Genomic DNA, 26,714 nt, shown 5'->3' on the forward strand with positions numbered 1-26,714 from the left:
AAAAATGAATCAACCAGGGAAGACAAGTGGAAAACCTCCAACCCAATAATCAGTGAGGCCCCATGGGGAACATTCACTTTGGACGTCCACAAAACAATATGTATTCATATTATTGTTGTGTATAACCCACATCCCCCTATTAGGGACTCTCAGAGTCACTGTCTTTGTCTTAGAATGTCATCACCGTATCCAGTCACAGGAGTGGTGGTGTGAATACAGTGGACGCTCGACACACGTGCACTAATCATGTGGATAAAGGGTAAAGATGAGATGCTCTCTGAGATTTTATACCTTATAATAATAGTGGTAATAATAGCTACTTTGTATGTCCAAAGCTGTTGAAAAGCATTAACATTTCACATGGTGCCCATCCTGAGAAAGCAGATCAATATTTATTCTTTCAAGAGTGTCGACTACACAGCTGGGGCACCTCTAGGTGAAAGCATCACCCTGCCAGTGTCAGCCTCGGAACTTGGAAATCGCATCTCCCAGTTCATTATGCCAGAATAATCGAGTGACCCTAGCCAGTTGAACATATTCATTAATGGTTAGAGGGGAACAGGGTGGAAGGAGCAGACAAGAAGGCTCTGGGAGCTTAGCGTGCTAAAGAGCCATCAAGAGAACAGGACTATTATTTAGTTCTGGAAGGGAAAAAGACACACACACACACACACACACACACACACACACACACCCCATAGCAGGCCTGGTTAGTCCTTCCAGAGGAGAATTTATTTTGTGAATTCTGGTCCATGTAATTTCATTGTCTCTGAGGAAAAGTAGTGAGGACGGCCCTCTCTCTCTCTCTCTCTCTCTCTCTCTCTCTCTCTCTCTCTCTCTCACTAATTAAGCAAATGAACCTTAATTAATAACTAACTAGAAAAAGACTGCAAGATTTAGTTAAGCAGCATCAAAATGACCATCTCCAGAAGTAATCATCCAGCTAACGAGTCACTCAGACCATACTTCTGGAATTTGGTTCTTTTATTCCGTCAGTTGGAAGAGTGTGACACGGTGATACAATTTAGAAGGGAGATCTTTTGGAGCTTTCACTCAGAAGGCGGTGGGAGCTCTGGGGTAGGGCTAAGCTCAGGGAAAGGGAAAGAAAGTAAGTTTGCCTTGACAGCTGGATCCCAGAGAGCGGCAGCTGGCTGCTCCTGTAACAGGCCCGCCGAGGTGGGTGAGGTGAGTGCAGGAGCCCTGGCTTGCGCAAATGAGGGAAGGAAAGTGCGCGGCAATGTGAAAAGAACAATTACCATCCTGTGCACCGCTGGCTGTTGGTACTGCTGTTTCCTTCAATAAAACCCCTTCCACTTGCCAGTTGGAGCTGGCCAGGCAATAATATTTTTCATGCACAATACACGTACTAAAATGTCCCTGTGTGTTTTTAATACATTTACAGTTGATAACAATGGCACTGTTTTGTCAGGAAAGGTAAAAAGGTATTTATTCCAAATGCAGAGCAATGGCAAGACAGGACATTCCAGTGCAGCAGTGCTTCCTGGCTGCTGTCCCCTTGTAAGGGTCAGCCCAGCTCCTAAGAGCAGGGAAAGGGGGCAAAAGGTGACCAGGCTGTGCTATTTTTATTCAAAGTGAAGTTTACATTTTTAATAAAGACCTTTGTTCAGACAAGCAAGGTAGAGTGGGCATGCAGCATCCTCACACTTAAAGGTACCTTTGGCCATTGCATCTAAGTTATTATTATTATTATTATTTCATCATGGAGCATTGTCCTCAAACTTCAAGTAGGAGAAAGGGATGGGATAAATTGTTCCATAGATAAACCACTACTTAGAAGAGGCATCCACTGAAAAACTAGAATCTTTGACTCATAAATTACAACTGGCTGTTATCATAGGTCAATTTCTACCAGCCAATTTCAAGAGAGATTTCTGTTGTTATTCAAATATCCATTTGGCTAATTTTAAAAAGTGTGGATAGATGAGTCATCTATTATTTACCTAATGGTAACAATGAGTTGGTGGAGGTTTTGAGAACCAACTAATAGTTCTAGTGGTCAAAAATAAGGGTTTGATACCAACTCACAAATAAACACATATTTTTATGAAAGCACATACTGTTAAAAGAATTTCTGTTGTTATACTGGAGGTAAAATGGATCTCCTACATTATTCTACAGATTAAAGGGAACTTTACTAAACATAGTTGTTAAATTATATTTACTTTCTTGAAAGAAATAATATGAGATATTAGTTATTCAACATATACTATGGCACCTACCAGTGGGAGACGATATAAAGTAGACGGCTCTCTCGTCTAATATGGATTCAAACCCTATTGTTAATTCTATGATCTTAAGCAAATGTCTATAATTCTCTGAGCCCCAATTACTTAAACACAATAGTGGAGATACTAGTAATAGTGCCTACCTCATGGCATTTCTTATAGGGTAAAATTAGATAATAAATATATTGTACTTTGCATAAATCTTGAAATTCAATAAATAGTAAATATTCTTATTATTTTTTATAATAAATACTGAAAACTATTTATTGTTTAATTCACATTTGAGTGGTATTCCATATTATGAAATTATTAGCCAGATTTATTAACAGTAGCTGCTGTGAAAAACAACCCCCAAGTTTCCGTGGCAAATTAATAAAAGTTCATTCCTGGCCACCCTAAGCTAAATGCAAGAAGTATTTTTGGGGTTGCTCTCCACCACATAGTGACTCAGGGATCCAGCTTTTTTCTATCTTGTGCTTCCGCTATCCCCAAGGGTTTTTCTACTGCATTCTTTGCTTAAAGGTGTCCACTAAATACAGAACAAAATATGGAGAATCATGTGGTACATTTTAGGTGACAAACCTGGAAGTGAGGTACATCATTTCTGTCCACATCCCTTTGGCCAGAACTATTTACATGACCCCACCTAGATGAAAGTTGGTGGGGAAATGCAGTTTAACTGTGTGTCCAGAAAGAAGAAGCAGATTTGGCTCAGTACGCAACCAACCAGTCTCTGTCATCAACATAAATTTTATGAGCTAAAGATAATGTAATTGAGAGTAATTTCTTTGGCATATTTGAAGCAGAGGATCCACCAATATGTGCAAATAGGGAGCTTTCTGAACTTAGAATGTTCTTATTATATGCACTGGCACTGTTGACCATTAAATTCTTTTACACACTCACCTTCCTTGGCTTTCTCCAGGTTTTTCTTCTACGTCCTGACTATTCCTCCTCAGTCTCCTTTATCGGTTCACTTTCTAATGGGAATACCAGGATACCGATAATTGAAAAAAAATCTTTTCACAAAAAGTGTTACACTTTTTACAAAAGAAAACGTGCATCTTTCCTACTCTTCCTCAGATTCAGCTCTTGATCTATCTTTTCTGGGGAGACCTTTTCTGCTATGGAGCCTGACCTGGGTGCTCCTCACTGGTATCTCCATAACTTCAAGTGTCATAGCATTTGTTACATGGAATTTTCAGTGTCTCCTAATTGAACTTTGCTACTGTACTAGAAGCTATTTGAAAACTCACTTACATCTCTTTATCTGAGTTTCTCCTCATCTAGTTCAGTATCTGTCTCAATACCATCAGCTGAATGAATTAAAGAATTTCGAGGTATAACCCAGCTGTACATCTTAGTAAGTAAATAAAGCCAGAATACAAGTGAGACTTCAGTACTGCCTATCAAAGAACAAATCATTAATGAAAAAAATTAATGGGAGAAATATACATTTTCCATTATAAAAGTATAAAGCTTTTGTATTTTTTTGTTTGTTTTTAGTTTTCAACATTTAGCACCATACTTACAAAAAGTAAACAACCTCGAGTGTTGCACCAGTAAATTGACTTTGGAAATATTTTCATTTTCTACATGTGTTCATTTACTGTAACTAGGAGGGAAATAGGACAAACTACTTAAAACAGGCACACCACAGGTCCTTGTCCCAAAACTTTTGTGCTGTATTAAAAAACAATAATAACAGAGACTATCTCTGAATCTCTATTAGTGAAATATTTAAATTTTTTGGCAGCCTAACATCAGTTACAAGCCAAACAATTTCTTTTGAGAGGTAGTAAAGAATACTTATGCTCAAGATAGATTACTTTTCAAATTAAATTTTTACTAAAGAAGATATGTTTGTGTCAAGATTTTTCCATTCACAGTGAAACACAAAATAATATAGTGTTATATTTTATTGTATTTTTACATTGTTGTAATACTTTAGATGTTATTGTAGACATTGACTTCCAAAAAAATGTCTTTCTGCATATCAGAACTTCTACAACTTACAGGCATGACAGACTACTGTTAGCACCTTATCCATTTCAAAATATTGAACTATTTATCACATGTTAGTATAATACCACTGGTGACTAATTTAAACTGATATCATTAAAGTTTCTCCTTTGTGTATAATTTATATTGCTTACTATGTGACTGTTATAATACTGTTATCAAATTATTTTATTACATGTACTAGGAATGTTATTATTTACCGATTAAGTCTACTTTATCAGAGGCAGTGCATAATAGTAGTTAAAAGTTCATCTTCTTTTCTGGAACTAGATTTAATGAGTTTCAATCCCAGCTCTGCCACTCATTGTCTGTAATTATAATTCACAACTTACATGATTTTTTTTGTGCCTCAGTCTCCTTACATGTAAAATGTGGATAATGATAGCCTTTAGCCCAGAGGGTAAAGGTGAGGATTTATATAAGCTTATACATTAAAAACTTTATAAAACATCTGGCACATCAGAAGCCTCTAGAAATATTTAGCTATTACTTACTGTGGCAGTAATATAGTCAGCTTTTCTACTTTCTTACTTCTGCTTTCTCCCATTCACCTGACGTTAATCTGTCTTCTAGCCTTACCAATCTGTTGAAATTGTTCTAACAGATGTCACCAAATTGCCAAATTCAGTGATGTTTGTTTTGTTTTGATTTGATTTGTTTTGTTTTTTCCTATCCTGAAGTATTCTTACTTTTTTTGTAGCATTTGGTCCTTTTAATCACAACCCCCACCCTTTTTTTTTGAAATGTTCTCATCTCTAGGACAAGGAAAAGAAGTACAGACAAATTCAGAGACTGATAACACAGTAGCCCAGGGAAAAACAATGTAAGAAGGCTGTAATTGGTTTACAGGTTAATTTGAAGGAGAGTAGGAGAATAACTAGAATCCTGCACTTCAGTCTACTTTCCCTATAATTCATACTCCATATTGAAATTTCTAACACAGAAATATGATCTTGTTTTATTCCTCCTTAAAACCTTTATTTCAGGCTCTTAAACAGGAGTTAAGGGAACTTGAATATAGTTTGCATGTTTGGGGGCAAGGGGTGAGGAACCCGTATTGTATGGCTGCATATGGTTCATCTTCCTAAGGTGAGAACCCATATATTTCCTTGGGTCCATCCCCCTACCCCAAATCAAGAACTAGTACTCCAGTAGCTAAAGTTTAAAATCCATAGGTAAAGAGAAAAAGCTTCACCTTAACTCCCACTAGTCCCTCTTCTCTCCTCTCTGTGTCCCTACCATGTTCTCACTATGTTCTGCTAAACACTGTTTTTCATACTTCCATATTTTACAAACTTGTTTCTTCTTCCTGGAATAGCCTTGTTCCTCATTGCTACCTGGCAATTGAATACTAATTATTTGAGATCCTGTGGAAATTGCATCTCTTTTTCCGCATTACACCAAGCATAACTGCAAATTCCTGAATTTTGCACTCACCTAACTGTGTACATAATCATTATTATTCGTTTCTTGTATGCTATTGAAGTTATCTGAGTGGCTGTCACCCTACTGAAGCGTCAGCTCTGACGGCAGGGCCAGGTCTTATCTTACTCAGTATTGGGTATCTACCAGTAGTTAGCACACTGCTGGGTACCAATGTAAAGAGTTCATAAATGTTTTCTGAATGAGTGAGTGAATTACTGATTATAGTCTTGCTTTGAATACATCTGTTAGCTAGAGTCATGGATGGATGGTATTTTTGGAGGGATCTTTCTATACTTATGTTATTTTTTGTAAATGTTGGTGAATTCACATGACTACCATACTCTTCCATACATAGATGAATTCAGGAATAAGGTGTGTGTTTTACAGTTTTTCTAAATTCTTTTAGATCATGTAAGCATCAAATCAAGAAACAACTTGGTAGTTGGTGATGAAACAAAGATTTGTTACCATGGCTATAAGTCCTAGAAAGCCACCACTCTTTTGACTAGAACATTGGTCTAAATGAGACTCACTATAAAGTTAATTCAAGAATAGGACCACCACATATCTTGAACTGAAATATAGCATTACTGCAGTAAAAACCACATAAAGCGGGATAAACTGAGGCAGAAACAAATGATATTTTTTGAAAGACGTAAATCTAAAATTCTTTTGTTCTTATCACTGAAATGTATTTTCATTTTATTGTTTCGTGTTTGTGGATTTAAGAAACACCAAACCTTTTCTGATACAGAAGAGAAACAACATTTTCTTACGACTGTGTATATGCTTCTGGCATCTTCACTCTTTATGGAGAAGATGACTTTGAAGCAGGGGGAACATATAAACAGTACACACTGACTCTTGACACGCCATTGCTTTCTTAAACTAGAATAATAAAAATTTGCAAATGAACAAAAGAGTGGGAGGCAGATATCTGATTTACAATGTTTTTGAGATAAAGAACACTATAAAAAAAGATCAATGTGAATAATAAAGCATTGTTAACTGAGTCATGACATCTCTTTTCTAGTGACGACTGCAACAGCAGAACTGCAAATGAGCACCTTGTGCCACTTTCAAAGTGGGAGGAAGACATGTAATTATAATTCTAACACTGACGAGGATTCAAGAAAATCTGGGGAGTTGATTGAAAAACATATTGACATATCAGTATTATAAATTACTTTCTCTCATTAAATAAAACAATTGTTTTGTTGGCTATCTCATCGTGGCACAGAAGGTGTTTCATGAAAAGACATACCTGCCTTGAAAAGCCTTTTCTTACATTGGAAAACTGTCTGCCATATATTTATTCCGTATCTTTCTCAACACACAAGATATATTCGAGAAATATATTTTCAAAATAGTTTTAACCTCCATTGTCTTGAGCACAGGTATCAACATTGTCATGTCATTCATCGAAAATCCCTGTTGGAAACCTTGTATTTAGTCCAAACGAATGAATCTGTTTTAACACCCTTTGTGAAAGTAAAAGAAGATATAATATTACATTTTCACTTAACATACCTTTTCACCCATCTCCTTTCTTTGTTGGATGGTTGAGGGGAAAAATAACAGCAAAAATTACAGTGATGTTACGTATCAACGTTTTAATAGAGAACAGAACTGGAAATGGCATTTGCTGAGTGAACTTCAAAATGAATGAAAAAAAATACAACAACAGAGAGGTGAAGTGTCAGAGGACAGACTTTTAAGTGTTGCAGGAAGCTCTCTGACTGACCCCATTACCGCCTCCGGCATTCACGAAGGCAGAGGGACCATTGTAAAGTCAGGCACTGAGTGAGCACTGTGGAAATTATAGTTTTGTGTGAACGTGTCCTCTGCAGGGTGCCTTCCTATCTTCAGAGAACACACTCATTAAATGCTGCCAACAAGAAACCTAAGTGTTTTTCTTTATAAAAAGTGCCACCTTTTATGGAACATCTGGAGCCCATCCAAAGGGCTTCCAGAATAGCTGATAGAACATAATAAAGCAAAACGGCCCAGCCACTGAGGTTTCAAATCCAGCTGAAGCATAGAGTCATTTCTACACATGCACCGAGGTTGTATATCCGCCATTAGGAATGCTCTCAGGAGACGGAAGAAGAATGTGTTGTGTCTGGTCCATGTAGGGTTCGTAGCTGGGATTTAGAAACAGTACGCAAAAGGCCTACTTACAAACTTTGAAGAAAATATATCTTGGCTGTTTCTTGCAGTTTACTAATACCGTTTCATCCACAATCAATTATTTTCTCTCTACCAGTTAGTGATAAAGATACACACGGGGCTTTGGTTTTTACGCTAACCTGGCGTTTCCTACAATGTCTGTTGTGATAAAGAACAAAGATTACGCTACATGGGGAACTACATAAAGACGACAGATACTGAGCTCTTGTGTATATCCAATGCAGATAGCATATCAGGTTATAGTCAAGAAAGAAAGAAAACTACAAGGTAGGGGGTGGAAAGGATGATACAAAAGTCAGATTGACTAAGTGGTGTCAGAGAAAGAGCACAATAAAAGAAGACCAAAGATAAGGTCTACAAGAATAATAACAAATTCACCACTGAGAAGAAAACACTAACAGAGCCCTAAAACAGCCTAACATTCATTTGATGTCAATTAAATTGATTGCATAGGACCTTGTTGTTGACCTGGTTCTGTTCTAGAATGCTCTTAAAATTGGGTAGCATGTTGGGGAAAGAAATTTCTCAGACTTAAGTTCTGGAGATGAACCTGAGACGGGGCACCAGGAAACAACCTTTATGATTCATTGTGAGAGCTCAGAATACAAGAAATTGTCAACAGATTTCTCATTTTCTAGAAGAAGAGAACATCAGTCTTTCTGAACTGAGACACTCAACCAGCTTGCTTGAAATCTAGCAAAGTAACCTTGCTCGGAAAGGAAAAGACAGAATCATTTTTAATTCTAACTCATTACTTTAAGCATATTTGGGCCCAAAGTACTGGACACAGTGCTTTGCACCTATCTCAGTTGATTTTACAGAATCTGTGCAGAAATAGATGGTAGCAAGAGACAGGACTTTGGAGTTAGACCAAACTGGGTTGGAGTTTTGCTGTGTGACCTTGGGAAAGTTGCTTCCTCTCTCAGTTTTATTTGCCTTATGGCTTATAATAGGTGTGCAACAAATAAAATGTTTGAACAAAGTGTTGTTTTCACATATTAACATCCTGCTGTAAGTAGACTAAAAGGAGGTACAGAATAATGAGAATCATTTGAAGCAGGTGGCAGAAGTATGGCCATGAGACATGCTAGGTTTCCTATCACTCTCTGCTTCATGTATATATTTTCAGTTCCCAGTTGGGAATCCTTGGATGCAGAGGGCCAGCTTACACTGTATGGGGATTTTTAATTGTGGGGCAGGGGATGTTGGTGTTCCTAAGCCCCTCGCTGTTCAAAGGTCCATGGTAAGGCATTTGAAATTAGAAATCTGCCCATAGCTCAGACTTACAGAATCAGAAACTGAGATCATAACACAGCAATCCATGTTTTAACAAGCACTCCCAGTGACTCTGATGAATGCTAAAGTTTGAGAATCAATGTCCTAGGTATTATTATATTATAAACGAAGGCTTAGGTGGGCTTGTGCCAACATGACATATAAATTATGCACATATACCAGTTGGACTCAACAAGCTGATCATCTGTGAAGGTATACCTCTCAGAGGACCCTGACAATAGCAAGTGCACTTCCTTTAAAACATCAGAGAATCTTCTGATAACTTATATAAAGAGAAAAAAGACTCTTTCTAGTCTGCCATAATTACTGAATTGGAATCGCCTGGTATATTTATACTTGTTTGTATCACCAAGGGACAACTTCAAACAAAGTGTGGCTGGCTCCTTTCAGGTTTAAATATTCCATTAGCTAAGTGGTAAGGAAGTTCATGTAACCCAGGAGGCCCTCTGGTTCCATCTTAAGTATTATTCCTTTGGAGTTTCTGTCACCGTTTTCAACCTTTTGAGCTTCTGCAAATGTATTTGGCATTCAATTAAAGTGAGATTAATCCAAAGCAGATGTAGGTATAGTAAAGAAGTGCTTTGTTGAAACGCTACCCATCCAAAGTACTAAATTACAAGTACATGGACCAACAAATCCATAAATATCAATTATTTAAAATGATTTAAAATGCATAGTTTTATATAACTCATTTGAAAAAATACAAATGCCAATAAGCTCTTAACAGTGAGCTAAAATTACGAGTTTTGTCTTATGGCAACATAAAAACATTTCTAGAAGTCAAGGACCTAGAATTTGAAAGAGTCTTCATGTCCAGTTGCCAAGAACAACTCAAAATTTTACCCAAATCTCCAACTCTCCATTGCGTTGACTGTTCTCCTACCTTAGATCTTAGGTGTCCAGAGAAAGAAACAAGCAGAACTTATTTGTCCTGTAAGCTTGGAGGAGAGTGGGACATAAAAGCACCTTGAAAAATCTAGCACATAAAGAGTGGATGTGGTAACGGTTAATATTGTTGTGATTTTCTAAGAGGGATAGAACCAGAGCCCTCACCTACCAGACGCACAGGAGTTCAGCCAGGTCAGTTGTTCTTAATGCTGTGACAACTGAATGGATAGAGGCTCTTAAAAGGGAACCAGGTGACTAATTGACCAGCCGCTGGGACATTGACCAGCACTCACCACCTACCTTAGCAACACCCTGTAAATATGGAAGAACACCTTCACAGTGACAGCTTGACATCACCATGTGCATCAGAGTCCCAGGGAGTGGGACAAGGTAGCCAGATTGTCTTACCTCCCGTCATGTAAGATCCATCTCATTGTCCTTCATTTGAACTTGGGCCTCTGAGGAATTCTAACCAGCCATTAGTCATTAAGGAGAAATACACTGTCACAAAAATCAGGTTACCAATGGCACAGAAGGGAGGCCTGTGAGCAACCTATGAGCTGACATGTTTGTCTCCTTTAAATAGACCACACAGTTCCCAAAGGCACAATTATACCCCACTTATCTTTGTATTTCTTACACATACCAAAGTGGTTAAGAGAAAGAACTATAGCCTTCAAATGTCTAAATTCAAATTCTTACTCCAATCTTTACTAGCTTAGGGATACAACAAAGAATAAAGCACAGCCCCCTTCCACTGTAAGCTTCATTTCCTCACTAGGAAAACGGAACTTGTAATAACTTCCTCCTTGGGTTATTGTCAGGATTAAATGAGAATTCATTTAAAGCACTTAGCCAAAGCTTCTCATAGTGTGAAGCAAATGTTAGCTATCATTATTTTTATTATTATAGTAGGTGCGAAACAAATGAATGGATGGATGGATGGATTGGTGTGTGGGAGATGAAGCTGACATCTGTGGTTTATCCCACATCTAAAATTCTGTAATCCTATTCAGTTTCCACAGAAGTTCATATCTGAAAACTTCTTATCTGAAAACATTTCACCAGTGCTGGCTATTTGTGTTCTGGATGCAATATAATATAGGAGAAAATACATAGGACTATCGCCAGAGAACCAGAATTTAGACATTTCTTTACCTACCACTGAATTGATACTTCTCTACATTCATTCAACCCTTATGCCAAGCATTGTGCTAAGCTCAGGAACACCAAAGCACAGGCCCCTTCCTTTGGAGTGGAAAATACATGCTTAGTATGTCATGGAAGAACAGAAATGACCTTTTTCACAAGTCCAGGAAGGCTTCAGAAAAACTGAAATGTCCATGCAGGTGGGAAATGGGTTTCATTCATCCCATGTTCCCAGAACCTTGCAGGGTTTCCTGGTACAGTGGCAGTTGACAAATACTTGTTGACTAAGTAAACTATCATTTCTGCCAAGTCTTGGGTGATGGTTAGGACTCCAGTAAAGTGAGACAAGAAGAAGGGAGTTCTAAGCAAGAAGGATGGCACTTGTGAAAGCATTCACAGAATTGGGAGCTGCAAATGTGTGTGTGTGGGAGGGAAGGAGTGCAGATGGAATGAGGTGGTGGCCATGAAAACCAGTGTGGATGGAAAACTCTGTCACAGCTGGATTATTATGGCACTGATCACCCTCGCCCTGACTCTTTGTCATCCCACATAGTTCGGAGATGGGCTCCTGATTCAAATATTCACCAGTTCCAGGAACTTCTTCATTCTTTCTCCTTTCCTTCTGAAAATATTTTAGAGAATCATCAAAGAATAAAGACATATAATACTTGCCTTAATCATTCCTTTTATTATATAAAGGAAATACAATACTTTCCAAAGAAAAAAAATTATCAGTGTAAGCATACTGACCACTTTAGCCACCAATGTTTCCATTTGTCTTGGTTTCTAACCCATATCATCACATTAGTACTTGACAGCACTCATTTTAAAGATTCTTATTTTTAATTTGTCATTTTGAAAAGGAATATTTCTTCAATGAGGGAATATATTTACTTAACTTTATGAAAGACTTTTACATTGAAATGCTCATTTATGAAAACCTGAAAGATTCAGAAAATTTGGAAAACTCATGCTTATTACAAACATACGGAAAATTCAGAGAATGCTTTTGTGAACGGAGGTTTTCTCAGAGAATCTTTATTATGTATATTTTCCAGGCTACTTCCATAATAAAGAATAAAAATTAATAATGGAAAGATTTCCTTGCACATTTCACCTGGATACCATCCTAAAAGGAGACCCAGCACTTCCGAGCATTCCTGGATTCTGGCCATGGGCATCTCCAGTCAGAGTTAGTTTTGAATGCAAAATTCACCTCAATGCTTTCACTGTAATTTTGATTTTTGTACCAGTTGGTGGTTCCTCAGGACATTTATCATTCTTTCCTGTCACAGCTTTTCGAAACTTAATTTTGTTTTGTTCTTTCAGTGAGTGAAAATATGGCTTTAAATATTTTTTCAAGAAAGGATTTTTTTTTTAAGCGTAGTATATTTTCTTCTGACAATGTATCATGAGAATATCTTATTCTACCTTCACACAGAAGACAAGCTGATGGAGGATAAAATTATCAAGGAATATTCTTATTCCCTCAAAATCTCTAAAATGTTGCACCACTGTTTTCCGTGGTGCAAGAAGTTTTGTGCAAGAACTATTTGGGGACAACCTCAGGACATTTCTTTCTTACATGACCAAGTTTTGCTTGTCTGGCTGCTTGAAAAAGATCTTTATTCTTGTAATTCAAAACACTTCCTAGGACTGTGGGTCTCTTCTTACTAAATTTAAGGAGTGAGGTCCACAATCAAAAATTGTTTCTACTCAGGCATGTACTTCAGGATGATCTTTGAACAAAGCTAATGTTTAAATTGTCTTAGTTTCTCTTTGTGAAACTATATCTCTTGAGTGAGATCTATGTGCTCTGATCTCTATATCTAGCATTATGTTTATCATTATAAGTTTAAATCTTTATCCCTTACTTTTCAACTATGGGAAAGTTTTTATATATGCTCCCCACATTATGCTTGATATTTTCTGCAGTGCCAATTCTGTGTTTCGCTGCCTCTAATGCAGATTTTAATTCTGTAATCACAACTTTGACCTCTTCAGAATCTCCCTTATTTCACAATGTCCCTTTGAATCTATTCTGTCAGCTTTTCATATCTGTTTGATCCTTAAGATTATCTTCTCTTTTCTTCACAGAGTTCTTCCTGCAACATAATTATAATAAAACCTCAAAAATTTTTTGAAAATTTTCCTTTGTTTTTGTGACAAATCATATCTAGATTGGTTAGAGTGACAAAAAACTATAGCTCTCTAATCAGATCAAAAAGCACTCATCTTCAAAAGAGATGGAAGCCTAGTTTTCTGGTTGACACGAAGTGCTGATGTCTGAATCAGGAACAGGAGAAACCAAGGTTGCTCATTCTACTCTCAGCAGAGCTAGCGTAAGTGCCAGACTGACTGCATTCTTCAGTTCAATTCTAATGGGTTGATATGCAGAGAAAATTTTTCCCAGGACTATCAAATTTACAGTTTTCAGATTGTGAGCATTTTTCTTTTTCTGTATTGTCAGAGGTGTTTTAGAAGGAAGCCAGAAGAAAGTGTGTCAAGGATTGCTATAAAGACTATTTTAAATTTGGAAACCTTGTGCACAATGACTGTTGGGCTTTGGAAATAATTTTATAAAACTTATCATTATTAACAGATAGAAAAAATGAACACCCTTTTTTAAAGGAGACATTTTTTCTTGAAATGGCCCAAACAATTCATAGAATTGTCCTGTTATTTTTAAGACCTGACATTTTAACCTAATTTTGTGCTAGCTTCTTTAACACTCTAAACTACATTCAGACTATCCACCTTGAAATGCTTGAGTGCTGAATATTTTATCCTCGGACAAAGAGCAAATTGTAGGTCTTTGGCCAAGTACAGTCACTGCGCTGGAGTATGGGTTACCAAAAACGCCGGAGAATTTTTTTTTCTATTTATTGTTATAGCTCAAATCCTTGTCTCTGGTAGGCTTTAAGTGACATAAATATGCATTTCCATCTGCACATCCTTGTCAGGAATAGTTCTGCTGGGAGGTGTTATGCCACCCAAGTACTTCCAGAATAGAGTCTGTTAATCCTGTTACCACTATAGAAATTCAGAGAAAAAGTCTACTCAGGCCACTACTGCAGCTGCTGTGGCTGGAAATGTTCCAGCAACCACACCCTGGGTACCAACAAGAAGCATAAGCATATTGAATCTCCTTCAGGTGGAGACGGATGTGGAGAGCTGATCTCAGTCCATTACTTAGACCAGTGGTCCCCAAAGTTTTTATTGTAAACTTTCATTAGTAAAAAAGGGGGAAATAGCAAGCCTATCGTGTGTGTGTGTGTATACATGTATAAATACATGTATACATATGCATATTTATATGCATACACACACAGTGGATACATATGCTGCCATATTAACTGCTATGTACATTATAAAATATGTAAAAATAGCTATCTTACCATGTAAAAAGAATCAATGTAAATAGATGCTATAACTCCATTAAATAAGCTTGTAACTCCCCTAGGTATATATACTATATATATGCCACTTTGGAGGTCACTGGGCTAAACTCCCATCAGGTGGGCCACCAGAAAAATATATCTTAAACCACCAATTAGGCCTTTGATAGATTCCATGACACATCGGGCACACACAATGGGCAAAAAGTGGTAGTGAAAAAGCATGTGATTTGCTTCTCCAATCCTCTTGTCCTTCCTTACAGCGTGGCTTGATTCCTGGCCTTTCCAGGACCTTGGTATAGATTGCATCCCATCCTAGGTTTGTATACGTGTATCATGGATGGATACTAAGCCGTCAAGAAGCTGGCAGAGAACCTCCAGAATCTGTCAGAGCGCTCATGACACAAAGACAAGAACCAGCTAAACAAACCGAATCCAATCATCAATCAGCCAATAAATATTTTCTATAAGATCTATCTGATCTATAAACACAGAATGAGTGTTGTTAACTGCCTAATTCCATATAATGCAGGAGATAACAGAATTACCCATGAATCAACCTGTGGAACAAAAATTCCCCAGAAAGGCAGGAAATATGAATAAAACATCTACTTCTCGTGACAGTGAAAGACTATCTTTTCAGATGTTGAAAATTTGAGATTTGAATCAAAGCTCTTTTCAAGTTGATAAAAAAATAAATTTATTGATAAAACATAGAATCAGTCAGAGAACAGCGGGCAAATCCAATCACTGTTGGCATGTGTACAAATTGACATTGTGTTTCTGGAAAGCAATTAGTAAATTATATTAGAAATTAGTGCTTTAGAAATTTGGCCATTAATTCAATAAGTCCTTTCCTATGAATTCAACCAGTAAAAACAAATAGATATATGAAAATAATTTTTGAAAATATTTATTATAGCAAAAATTGGAAACAATCTACATTTTAACTGAATGGAGGAATTGTAAAATATTTTATGACATACCGTCCAAGAAATGCTATTGATTCTTTGATTCCTTATTTGTTAAGAACATACTATGTCCCAGGCACTCTTCTACGATATAGCAATTAATGAATAAAAACTTTTCATAAATTTGGTATTTTAGTCAAGGGTAGAAGAGACATATACTTCATATACAAGTAAACTAATATATAAACAAGACATTTTCAGAATACTGAAAAGCAGTATGAAGACCAGGAAACAGTAATGTCATAGAAGTGGCCGGTGGTAAGAGCTCGGAACCACTGCTAAATGTCATTACGGTCACCTTCAAAGTCCTCCCCTTGGGAAGCTATGCACCGACGCCGGCACTTAGTCCACCCTTCAAAGCAATTTTGGAACTCTTTTTCTGGAATGGTCTTGAGAACTTTCGTCGTTCTATCCTTGATGTCCTGAATGTCATCAAAATGTCTTCCTTTCAATATTTCCTTTATCTCCAGGTAAAGAAAGAAGTCATTGGGGGTCAGTTGAGGCAAGTGGGGAGGATGTTTCAATACAGGTATTTGTTTACTGGCTAAAATCTCCCTCACAGACAGTGCCGTGTGAGCTGGTGCATTGTCGTGATGCAAGAACCATGAATTGTTGGCGAAAAGTTCAGATTGTCTAACTTTTTCAGGCAGCTTTTTCAGCACTTCCAAATAGTCAACTTGGTTAACTCTCCAGTTGGTACAAATTCATAATGAATAGTCCCTCTGATATCAATAAAGGTTAGTCACATCGGTGCAGCAAGTTCACGAACTTAATTGTCAGACCTGTAGAAGATTTCTCAACCTTGGCACTATGACATTTGAAACCATATTCTTTGTGGGTTTGTTTGTGGTGATGGGGAGGGGTTCCTGTGCATTATAGGATACTTAGCAGCATCCCTGGCCTCTACTCACTAACTGCACCCACCCCAGTCAACACCATAAAAGGTGTCTCCAGTCATTGCCAGATGTCCTGCGGAGGACAAAATCTGCCCATTGAGAACCACTACTTTAGATTTAGTGTAAGGGAGAGTGTCTCTGAGGAGGTAACATTTGAGCTGAGACTCGAGTATGTTTTTAATAATCTTTAGGATGCAGGGAAAGGCTCATGAAATAATGGTAACATAAACTATAGTATATTCAATGAAATCCCAATATTGCTTTTCTTTTCAAATCCCTATCTAGATAGAGATTATAGCACAATGGTTAGGAACATGAACCTGGAGCCAGGCTGCCTTAGGTAAGATCCCAGCTCCATCATTTCCCAGTTGTGTGACTTTGGACGAGTTATTCTACATCGCTGTGCTCTTGTGCCCTCATCCAAAAAATGGGATGACACTGGAAGGTTACTGGGAGTACTAAATGAGTTAATATATGCAAAAGGACGTAAAAGAGTTAGTGGCATATCTTGACAGCACTATATATATTATGTATACATAATGCATAGTTTATATGCATATTATATATAATTAGAGTGAGTGACACCTTGGAAGCATTTTGTGTGTGTGTGTATATGTACATACACACACACATATATATCATACGTATCATATATATTGTATGTGTATATAACATGATAAATACATATAATATATATTAAAATATATATTCCAATCTAATACATAATATATATAGTCCAGATTTCATATATACAAGGTCTGACAATTAAGTTCATGAACTTGTTGCAACAATGTTGCTAACCTTTTTTGAAATCAGAGGGATTATTCATTATGAATTTGTACAAACTGGACAAACAGTTAACCAAATTTACTATTTGGAAGTGCTGAAAAGGCTGCATGAAAAGTTAGATGACCTGAATTTTTTTCACCAACCATTCATGGCTCTTGCATCACAACAATGCACCAGCTCATGCAGCACTCTCTGTGGGGGAGTTTTTGGCCAGTAAACAAATAACTGTATTGGAACATCCCCCCTACTCACCTGATCTGGCCCCAAATGACTTCTTTATTTACCCAAAGATAAAGGAAATATTGAAAGGGGGACATTCAGGACATCAAGGGTAATATGACAACAGCTCTGATAGCTATTCCAGAAAAAGAGTTCCAGAATTGCTTTGAATGGTAGACTAGGCACTGGCATCGGTGCATAGCTTCCCAAGGGGAGTACTTCAAAGATGACCATAGTGATATTCAGCATGAGGTATGTAGCACTTTTTCCAGGTGAGTTCATAAACTTAATTTCCTGACCATATATATATATATATATATATATATATATATATATATATATATATATATATCCCCGATATTTCCATTGAATTTTTGTGAAACAATTACAATAATGTGTTAATAATGAATTATAGGGGGTTTTATTTTCTTTGTCTTTAATATTTTTCACTGTTTTATAGGTACAAATGCAAATGTTGCTTTAAAATCAATATGTATTTTAGCACAAAAGAGAATTTTTAGACTTTCACCAGGATCAACTGGCATATCAAGAACGGGGGAGGAAGACCTATGGAAGATGTGCTCAGAAAATCTGTCCCAGAGAAAATGAGTCAATTATCAACTAACAGCCAAAATACCCCACATTCAATCTGTCAGTCAGTTGCAGTCTTCTAAAATTTATTTAACACTTGCTTTCTGCCAGACACTGCAGTAGGTGCTGGGAAATCAAAGATGAATGGAGATGCATTTCCTCAAGGAGTTCATAACAGAAAGGGAAGAGAAATACATCCACAATTAACATCAGTACACAATAAACTAAAGTAGGGGCTATCCTACGTTTAGCAACCCAGGTCCCTGGGAGCTCCCAAAGGAAACAATTCACTTCAGTTGGAGTGAAGGGCATTGCAGGAAGCTCCACATAGGAGATGACATTTGCATTGGGCTTTGAGGGGTAAATTTGGAAAATGCAATCAGTAGGAGTTCTGGTTTTGAGCATACACATAAAGTGCCTTCTAATCTAATACCGGCAAGATCAATTACCCTAGAGAGAGGAAAGTCAAAAGGGACAAAAGAGTTATACTTCAGAAAAGTAGCTGGCTCTCATATTGGCGTGCCTTGTTTCATAAACCAATTTGTGAACATAAAGTTTGACTACTGTGGGAATTAGGAGACATAAGTTCAAGTACTAGCTCTGCCCCTTGCCAACTGGGTAATCTTGGGCAAACCACTAAAATCTCTGACCCTCCAATCACTTTCTCATTCATGTAATAGTGATAATAATACTTTGCAAAACTGTTATGAGCCTCAAATGAGATAATGCAAGTAAGAGACTTTAAGTGACATTCAAATAGTTGGGATGAATAAATTGTCATGGTTTTAACATAATAGAGAATATTTTGTATAATTATAGTTTCATTTTTAACATTTATATTTAAACACAGTTAAAAAATCAACTGTATATGTAATACCAATTATGCATGAGTTTATAGCCTGATTGGCTTCATTTATTTTTTCAGAGCCCTAAACCTATTACTAATCCAAGTGCATCAAGCTATAAAAACTGCTAACCAATTTTTTTCTGAGATAACATAATCTTTATTTCTTGAGACATTTTATACAAATATTAAAGTGAAGGTAACTGCATAAAAATGAAATGGAGACTCATAATTGCAAACTGTTTTCATGTCTGCAGAAGATTTAACCACCTGCTAGGACTGAATTGCTCCTTGTTACAGCTGTGGAGCTAGCTATAAAAGTATATCACTTAGCCTATGTCTGTCTACAGGTGTAACATATAGCGGAGAGCAAAAGACAGGTAATTATCTAGAAGAGTTAGGCCAAAAAACCCACTTCGGCCCCAAAAGACTGAAGTTCCTTTGCGGGGATCAAGGAAGCTTGGGGAGGGGGCTGTGTTCAACCTTCTCTTAGTTCTTCCCACCGGTTAATCTTTTCACCTTGCGCACTCACTGCTGTTATTTCTGGAGAAATAATGTTCCTCTGCTTTTACTCTTTTTTGAAAAAAGAGATTTACCAGGACTGATTGAAAGGCTTAAAATGTCCTCTCATCACAGCTTTTGATAAACATTTCACCTAAGGTTTTTTAAGGCACAGCTTTAGTCGAAGTGCTGCAGAAGACAACACAAAGCAAGGATACGAGTGCTGCTTTACTGTGAAATTCCTCAAAGGACATCTCCCAACCAGAGCTGGCCTTTGAAAATAAAAAAAAAAAAAAAAAAAATGTCCAACATATTTGTCTTATTTATTCCTCTCCCTGCTCCCTCCCCCAAATAAAACATTTAATAAATCCGAGATTTTATTTTCTTCAATTGAACTAATGGGATATAACAATGGAACACTCACTAATTAGTTACTTCCATTCATTCCAAAAAGGTGAGAATATTTTAGGAAGCCTTCATCTCTCGGCTTTAGAAAAATTATCCCACTTGGCCTTGAAAAAAGAAAACATGTTTCTTTGAGTACGCTTTTGTCACTACCGAGGATTCCTTACCTCCCAATTTTTGTTCTGTCTTTAGCCACACATCAGTTCTCAAATTTTACTCCATACAATGATAGTGCTCTATATATCTAGAAAATGTGACTCTAGCTCTTTCTAATAATTTTCTAGCTCTTTCTAATAATTTTCTAGCTCTTTCTAATAATTTTCTAATAATTCAATCATCTTGAATGCTTTACTGTATTTTGTGTTTTGTATTATTACCTACCAAGCTGGTGAGAATACAGTCCATATATTCTAACAATAACAACAAAAATTCATTTCTGACATTTATGTGAACTTTACAAACTTTACATACAAAGGAAAACATATTTTTTCCTATACAGTGTCACTTCAACTAACTACTTTTGCTAACCTTACTTATTCGCTAACGGTTTGGTAGCATATACCTTAACATTTCACTTGTCTGCTTAGATCTGATTTCAACCACAGATAATTACAATATAAAATTCGAAATTATAGTTTAAATTCAACAGAAAATATAATTCATCATTGTAACTTTAAAAATGGTCCACACATTTGAAATACTAAATCACCTTAAATGTTTTGGTCTAGAATTAACATTAAAATCATCATTTCTTAAAAGTTTATCTAATAATTTTCACCTGGGCTTCTGGAGTTTACCATTCAGAAGAAAAATCTTAACAAAAAGCTACCTTTTTCAGTGGGTGATTTGACAATAGATTAGATAGATGAACTGAGAACAAGAGAATGTGAAAATATCCAGGTACTAATGAGCTATTAACACCTTTTGTCTGTGTGTTTTGTTTAACTTTTTAAAATGAGTAATATAATCAGAAGAATATTGTTGAAAACATCATTTTGATTACAGTGTAGGAGATGTTTTGGGGAGAGTTGTCACTACAGTTGACACTAATGACTCCTGAAACAGTCCAGATTTCAGAACACATGATTAAATCTGAGGTGTAGTTTGGGGAATGAAAAAGCAGAGTTGGACTTGGGAGATATTTAGAAGGAAGGATAAATAAGAACTTGTAAATAAACGGTTGGAGGGATGGGACAAATCAAAGAGTATTTTTAAGCTTAGGAAATGGAAAAATGAAAAGAAATTGAATTGTGAACTCTTCAGTGATATACAGAGTTTTCAAGTTTGGGGGAAAGAAGGAGGGGCTTAGTAGGAACAGGACTATTAGTAGGAACAGGTCACTTAGTAGTGACCAGGACTATTCATTTTTCTTACTCAGTTTCCCCAGCACTTAGCACAGGGCCAGGTGCATAGCTCCTGCTCAGTAAAGTGGCTGGCTGGCTGGCTGGCTGGCACTCTGCGTAGAGATTTCGGGGCCAAGTTCACAAAGAAAATAATGAAGTTGTGAATACGGACAATACAATCTTGAAGGTTAGGGTACAAAGAAAGAAACTAAGAGGACAAAGTCTTGAGGGATAAATATAGTGGAGAGCTGGAGGGGAAGAAAAGGGAGTCAATAATAGAGACAGGGCACGTTAGTAAAGAATTAAACCAAAAGAGAAGGGGAGGGGACGGGAGGAATAAACAAAAATAGAATGCTACTTATTCTTAATTTGAATGTGTGTGTGTGTGTGTGTGTGTGCATAGATTTCAGGCTCACACTTGTAAGTGACTATTGGATAATTTATTTGACCTACTGGCCAAATCCTTACAATTACGTCTCTTTCTACTGAGCCCCTCATTCTTTTCCCCAAACTGGGTACCCCCCCCCTCTCTCTCTCTCTCTCTCTCTCTCTCTATATATATATATATATATATATATGGACAGATAGATAGATAGATATTCAGAGAATACATGGATGCAAATATTATAAAGTCACCTTTACTGAACAAAAATGAAAATCATTAAAATGTTCCCTTAATAACTTGAAGTAAATAAATTAGTAGTTTCTGTCACACTGATTCACCTATTGCATGTGGATATTCAATAAATTGTAATTGAATTAAGTTAATAACATTTGCTAAATGGTAATAAATAATTAACTGTATTTTTTGTTATTTATGTTTATACCCATTGGTTCTGCAATTACTTCTAGCCCAAAAATGAATTTTGTATTTCATTGACTTTTGAGATACACTTTATTTTTCTCCCTAAGAAATGCAGTTGAGCTTCTAATTGTTGTCCTAATTTTAGAGAAAAAAATTATTTTCTCTGTTAATATCAAGACCTATCTATTACATCTCTTATACAGTTTCTCATGTGTTCCCTGTTTAATTCCAAAAGTTTTCTCTGAAGAAGATGCGATACCACTTTTTATGTGTTTCTCCTTTTAGCTTATGCTACTTTATAATACTCTGGGTACAATGTCAAATAACATCACAAAATAAGGAATCTGGGAAAATTATTGTTAGCATGCCATCTATAAAAGATGGAAGATGTCAGTAACATTCAGTGAAGAATTGTGACTCACTTCAGATGTCAGAATTCTGGATTTAACAGACTGGGTTCTGAAATGTGTGTATGTCAGATGATTTTCTAATGAGCAACAGCTAGTTCCACTAAGGAGTGAAAAAAATAAAAATATAAACAGAGATATAGAATTAAAATAACTTTATGAATGGCAGTTTAACTTCTCCATAAAATTCTCTCAGTACAAGCCCAGTGTCTCCAAATGGTTGCTTAATGTAGCATACCACTAAGATTCAAATGATATACGAGTACTTAAAATTGCCACAAAATTAAAAAGAATCATACACCGCTTGGCTGTATACCGTATTCCCTGCATGTTCTCACATACCAGTAACCTCCATCCAACTTTTTTTTTGTTGCTGAATTACTTTGTGAAAAAGCAATTTGAATTCCATGCAGCCTGACTACGTGTGATAATTTGAACTGATTGTTAATGAATTCTGTGAGTAAATAGCTGCTGCAATCTCCATACTCATCAAGCTTCCGTTATCCATCAGCTCTTTCTGAGCTGCTCTGTGTTGTACAGTAGCAAGCCTCTGTAAGTGAAGGGTACGGTTCCCGGAGTGTACGAGAAGGTAGTCTTGCTTTGCTAAGATGGCTCAGCCGGCTCAGAGAGGGGCATGTTTGTCAAGGTGATTTTGAGGCTTGGTTTTGGGTAGGTGACACACCATGGGATTTAGGGTGAAGAGGGTTTTGCTTATGTGCCATCTTAGCAACTAGAGAGCAGAGATAAAAGCTAAGAACAAATTAGAGGAAATGCTATATAAGGTAAAAGATAGGATAAGAGAAAACTTTTGGAATCTACCAGTCCTGGGTTCAAATCCCAGTTCTACCCTTTGTTAAAGAGGAATCCCTGGGCAACTCATCTAAATAAATTCTCTAAGCCTTGGTTACACTCATTCATCTGTTAACTAGGGATATGAATTCATACAGTTCCCATCTGCTCAGGGAGGCTGACGACACCTAGAGCGTTTGTTATGCTTAAGTTAAACAAGGAATGTAAATGGTAACACAGAGCTGGACATAAATGCATTCAACTGTGTGTGTGTATAAGCCGTGGTTTGCTTTTCAACCTGGGCGATTTTGCCCCGTAGGGGAAATTTGGCACTATCTACAGACCTGTTTGCTTGTCACAATCTAGGGCGATAGGTGCTGCTGGCATTTAGGAGGTAGACGAGGACAGGGGTGCTGCTAAACATCCTACAGTCTCCCCAGGACAAAGAGTGACCCGGCCCCAAATGTCTATGCTGCTCTCCGGGCTCCGAGGCACGATTCAAATGGCTATCTGTTTGTAACATTAGCAGGTTATTGGACAGTTTGTACCCGAGTAAGAAAAATAAACTATTGTTATCATCATTTTATCATTAATTTGGGGAATCTCTTTTGGGTTACAGGAAGCCCAGAGCTTCCCAATCTGTTGAGCTAATTCTATCCATTTAATACTATGTTAATTGCTATCAAAAATAGTTGTTTCCCTAAACCCCTATTTCTGTCAATCCTTTTTAGGGTGAATCAAACTGCAACCATGAAATGTAAAGCCAGCAGCATAAGGGGTACAGAAAAAAAATTAAACACTGTTGAAAGCCAAGGCTGTTTGGAGGCTCAGAAAGAAATGAAAGTGGCCTGAAACGATGTGTGCTCCATACTGGTGGCTCCTGTACCAGTTAGGCGCCATTGGAGAGCAGCTATCTCAAGATTGATTTCTGAAAACCACTGACACACAGATCAGTGTGCTGTTCTCTCCCTTTCTCCTCTCCCCAAAGCAGAAGGCCCCTGTGGCAGTGGCTCCAAATTTGTCTGCACATTGGAGTCACCTGAAGTGCTTCAAAAATCCCCCAGGAACGGTGCGGGGCAGGGGCTGTCTGAACTTAAAAAAATTCCAAACTTTTAAAAGTTTTCCTGAGTCATTTCATTCTGTAGCCAGGTCCGGGAACCACTGTCTTGGGAGGTACAACCTAGTAGAGATTTCCATCTACCCCAAACTAAGAAGCAACTTTGGAAAGGATGATGAAAAGGGACTTGGCAAGAATGTATTTTTTGCACTGAGGTGCGTAAGCACAGCAAAATCAACTCAGGCTGCCAGCTGTATTATTTATTCCAGTCACTCAATGAGCATTATTGAATCAAGCCGGCATTGGGCCAGCAATGGAAATACAATGCTGCGGCATTCAGCTCACCAGCTCCCAAAAGTGCCACCAAGTCACCAGGACTGTTGCTTGCTGAAGTTTTAAGATGTCCCCAGGAGTCTGCCTAGCTGCATGTTTGAGAATACTCTGTTAAGTCTTTTATCTATCTTAGGATTCTTGTTTAATGCATGTAGATAAGTTATAATGTAACTGCCACACACCCAATCTGCTTCTGTCTCTGACAGGCTTCATGGTATGCTTCTTTCTAATACCCTCTTCGATATTGTGACTTAAGCAGTTATTTTTTGCTAAGTTGTTTGATGCTTGTGAAGGCCAGGAACCGTGCCTGTCTCATCACCACTGTATCCTCACTGCCCAGCCCAGTACCTGTCACATAACAGGCCCTCAATTATTATGTGGGAATGAATGACTAAATATGGGAGTTCTAAAATACCTGACGGCCCAAAGTCTTCTCAGCCTTCTCTATGCCTATCCAAACCAGAATCTCAACCACGCACTTTGCTAGAGGTTCCCTGAACGTCTCCAGTAATTGTGCCCAGTGATTATATGGAAATACAGCATGTTTCCAAAAAAGCACATTACATCCCCCCCACCCCCCAAGCCCTATAGACTATCACCGGAATAGGGAACCTAAGAAACACCAAAGCAGATAAAAGGGTAGCAACTTGGCGTCTTTGAGGGCAGGAGTAGAGATAAGCGTGTCAACTCTTTCGTTATAACCACTTTTTTTACACAGGGGAGAAAACTGAGGTTTGTAGAAACAAAGAACTAAAACAACTTGATTGAGGTCACATACCATTACTGAGAAGTGCTGCTCAGCATGACGACCCCTTGACTGCGTCTCCAATCCATAAAACACGATGACAGTACGCTGACAACATACTATCAGATTTCATTGATCCAAGTGGACAAATTCGTTAATTCTCTCCACCTATCATTAGAAAATCCACAGTCGAAATAAGTGTCACAAATTACTATGATAGGTAAAACTCGGAATGTGTGTAAAATTTTATAATTACTGCACTCTTTTATTCTTGTGTTTTCATTCACAATTTCCTGCTCAATGATGCTTCATTCTTTTTTAAAAAAAGACTTTATTCTTATGAAAGTCTAGAATGTAAAATTTTCTACAAATGTCCATTCTTAGATTACTAGATTGTGTCAACTCTAGTGGGTTTGTGTATGTGTTTTCTTTTTTCATCTAGATACCCAACTTACAAATGAAAAACATGCAGAAGAGAAACCCATGAATGCTATCGTTATAAATTCAGTATCCGAATTCAATATCACAGATGGACCAGGAAAGGAAACTCCCAGTGAGAAAAAACTGTCAGAACGCAGCACATCACTGTCCTCCCTTGAAGAATGCCAGACGAGATTTTCTTACCTTCAAACTGATACTTCAGTTCATCAGAGAGAGACTGATGGTATGTTTCTCAGAATCAACCCATCTCTAAATAAAGCTCCCCAACCCCCAACCACTGTAAAATCATCACATATGCTGTTAGGGAAAAAAAGGCTTTATTAATATTAAAGAGGAAGACTTGGATTTGAAAACCCTGGTGAATGACACATGTCAAGGTCACTTTGCAATTACGAGGTACTTGGCAGATTGTTTGCTCTCAAAACTGGAAATCAGAGGCAACGTGTTTTAAATAGCTGGGGTGAGGTGTAATCATTCTTGCTATGGGGCTACGAAATGGATAAAGAAAAATGCAAACTTTCTTTTCTCAGATCTGGGACTATTAGCATGAGACTCTAGGCAGAGAGGAGAAGGAGGCAGAGTGGAATGCTATTGAAATGCTGGAAAGGTATAAATACAGACTACGTAAAATATCAAGATGCTTAATCAGCAACCTGTGACAAAGGGTTGGTTCCTCTCGGTGGTAGTATCACTTCCTAAGCACTCTGATCAGTGCAAACCTATACCCAACCATCCCTGCATGTGACAGAAAAGCCAAGTTCCATTGTAACACCAATTTCAAACTGGTTTGGCACTAACTGATCGGCATAGTCAAGTTCACAGTCATGGACTCCATATAAATTTTACTCAGGCTAACTTCGCAGTGACCTTTACAGGAGACATAAACTATTCAAGAATTTTGAAGTGTTCAATATCTACATTTGCATTTAAATAAAGCTAGGAGGTGTTTCTCAAAGGACAATGT

General features: G+C 37.3%; 1 protein-coding gene across 2 annotated transcripts in view; it reads left to right on the plus strand.

Moving 5' to 3' along the window:
- MDFIC2 (MyoD family inhibitor domain containing 2) overlaps nt 1-26,714 on the plus strand; it is a gene marked incomplete at both ends in the record, with an annotated part of 114,508 nt that overhangs the window by 79,884 nt on the left and 7,910 nt on the right. For both annotated transcript variants that reach the window (XM_081071964.1, XM_081071965.1), the window contains one exon: nt 25,752-25,973. In XM_081071964.1, coding sequence (XP_080928090.1) covers nt 25,752-25,973 — 222 coding nt within the window. The remainder of the gene's footprint in view (nt 1-25,751; nt 25,974-26,714) is intronic.

This window comes from Rhinolophus hipposideros (genome assembly GCF_964194185.1).
Source record: "Rhinolophus hipposideros genome assembly, chromosome: 14".
In the NCBI taxonomy this organism is placed as follows: Eukaryota; Metazoa; Chordata; class Mammalia; order Chiroptera; family Rhinolophidae; genus Rhinolophus; species Rhinolophus hipposideros.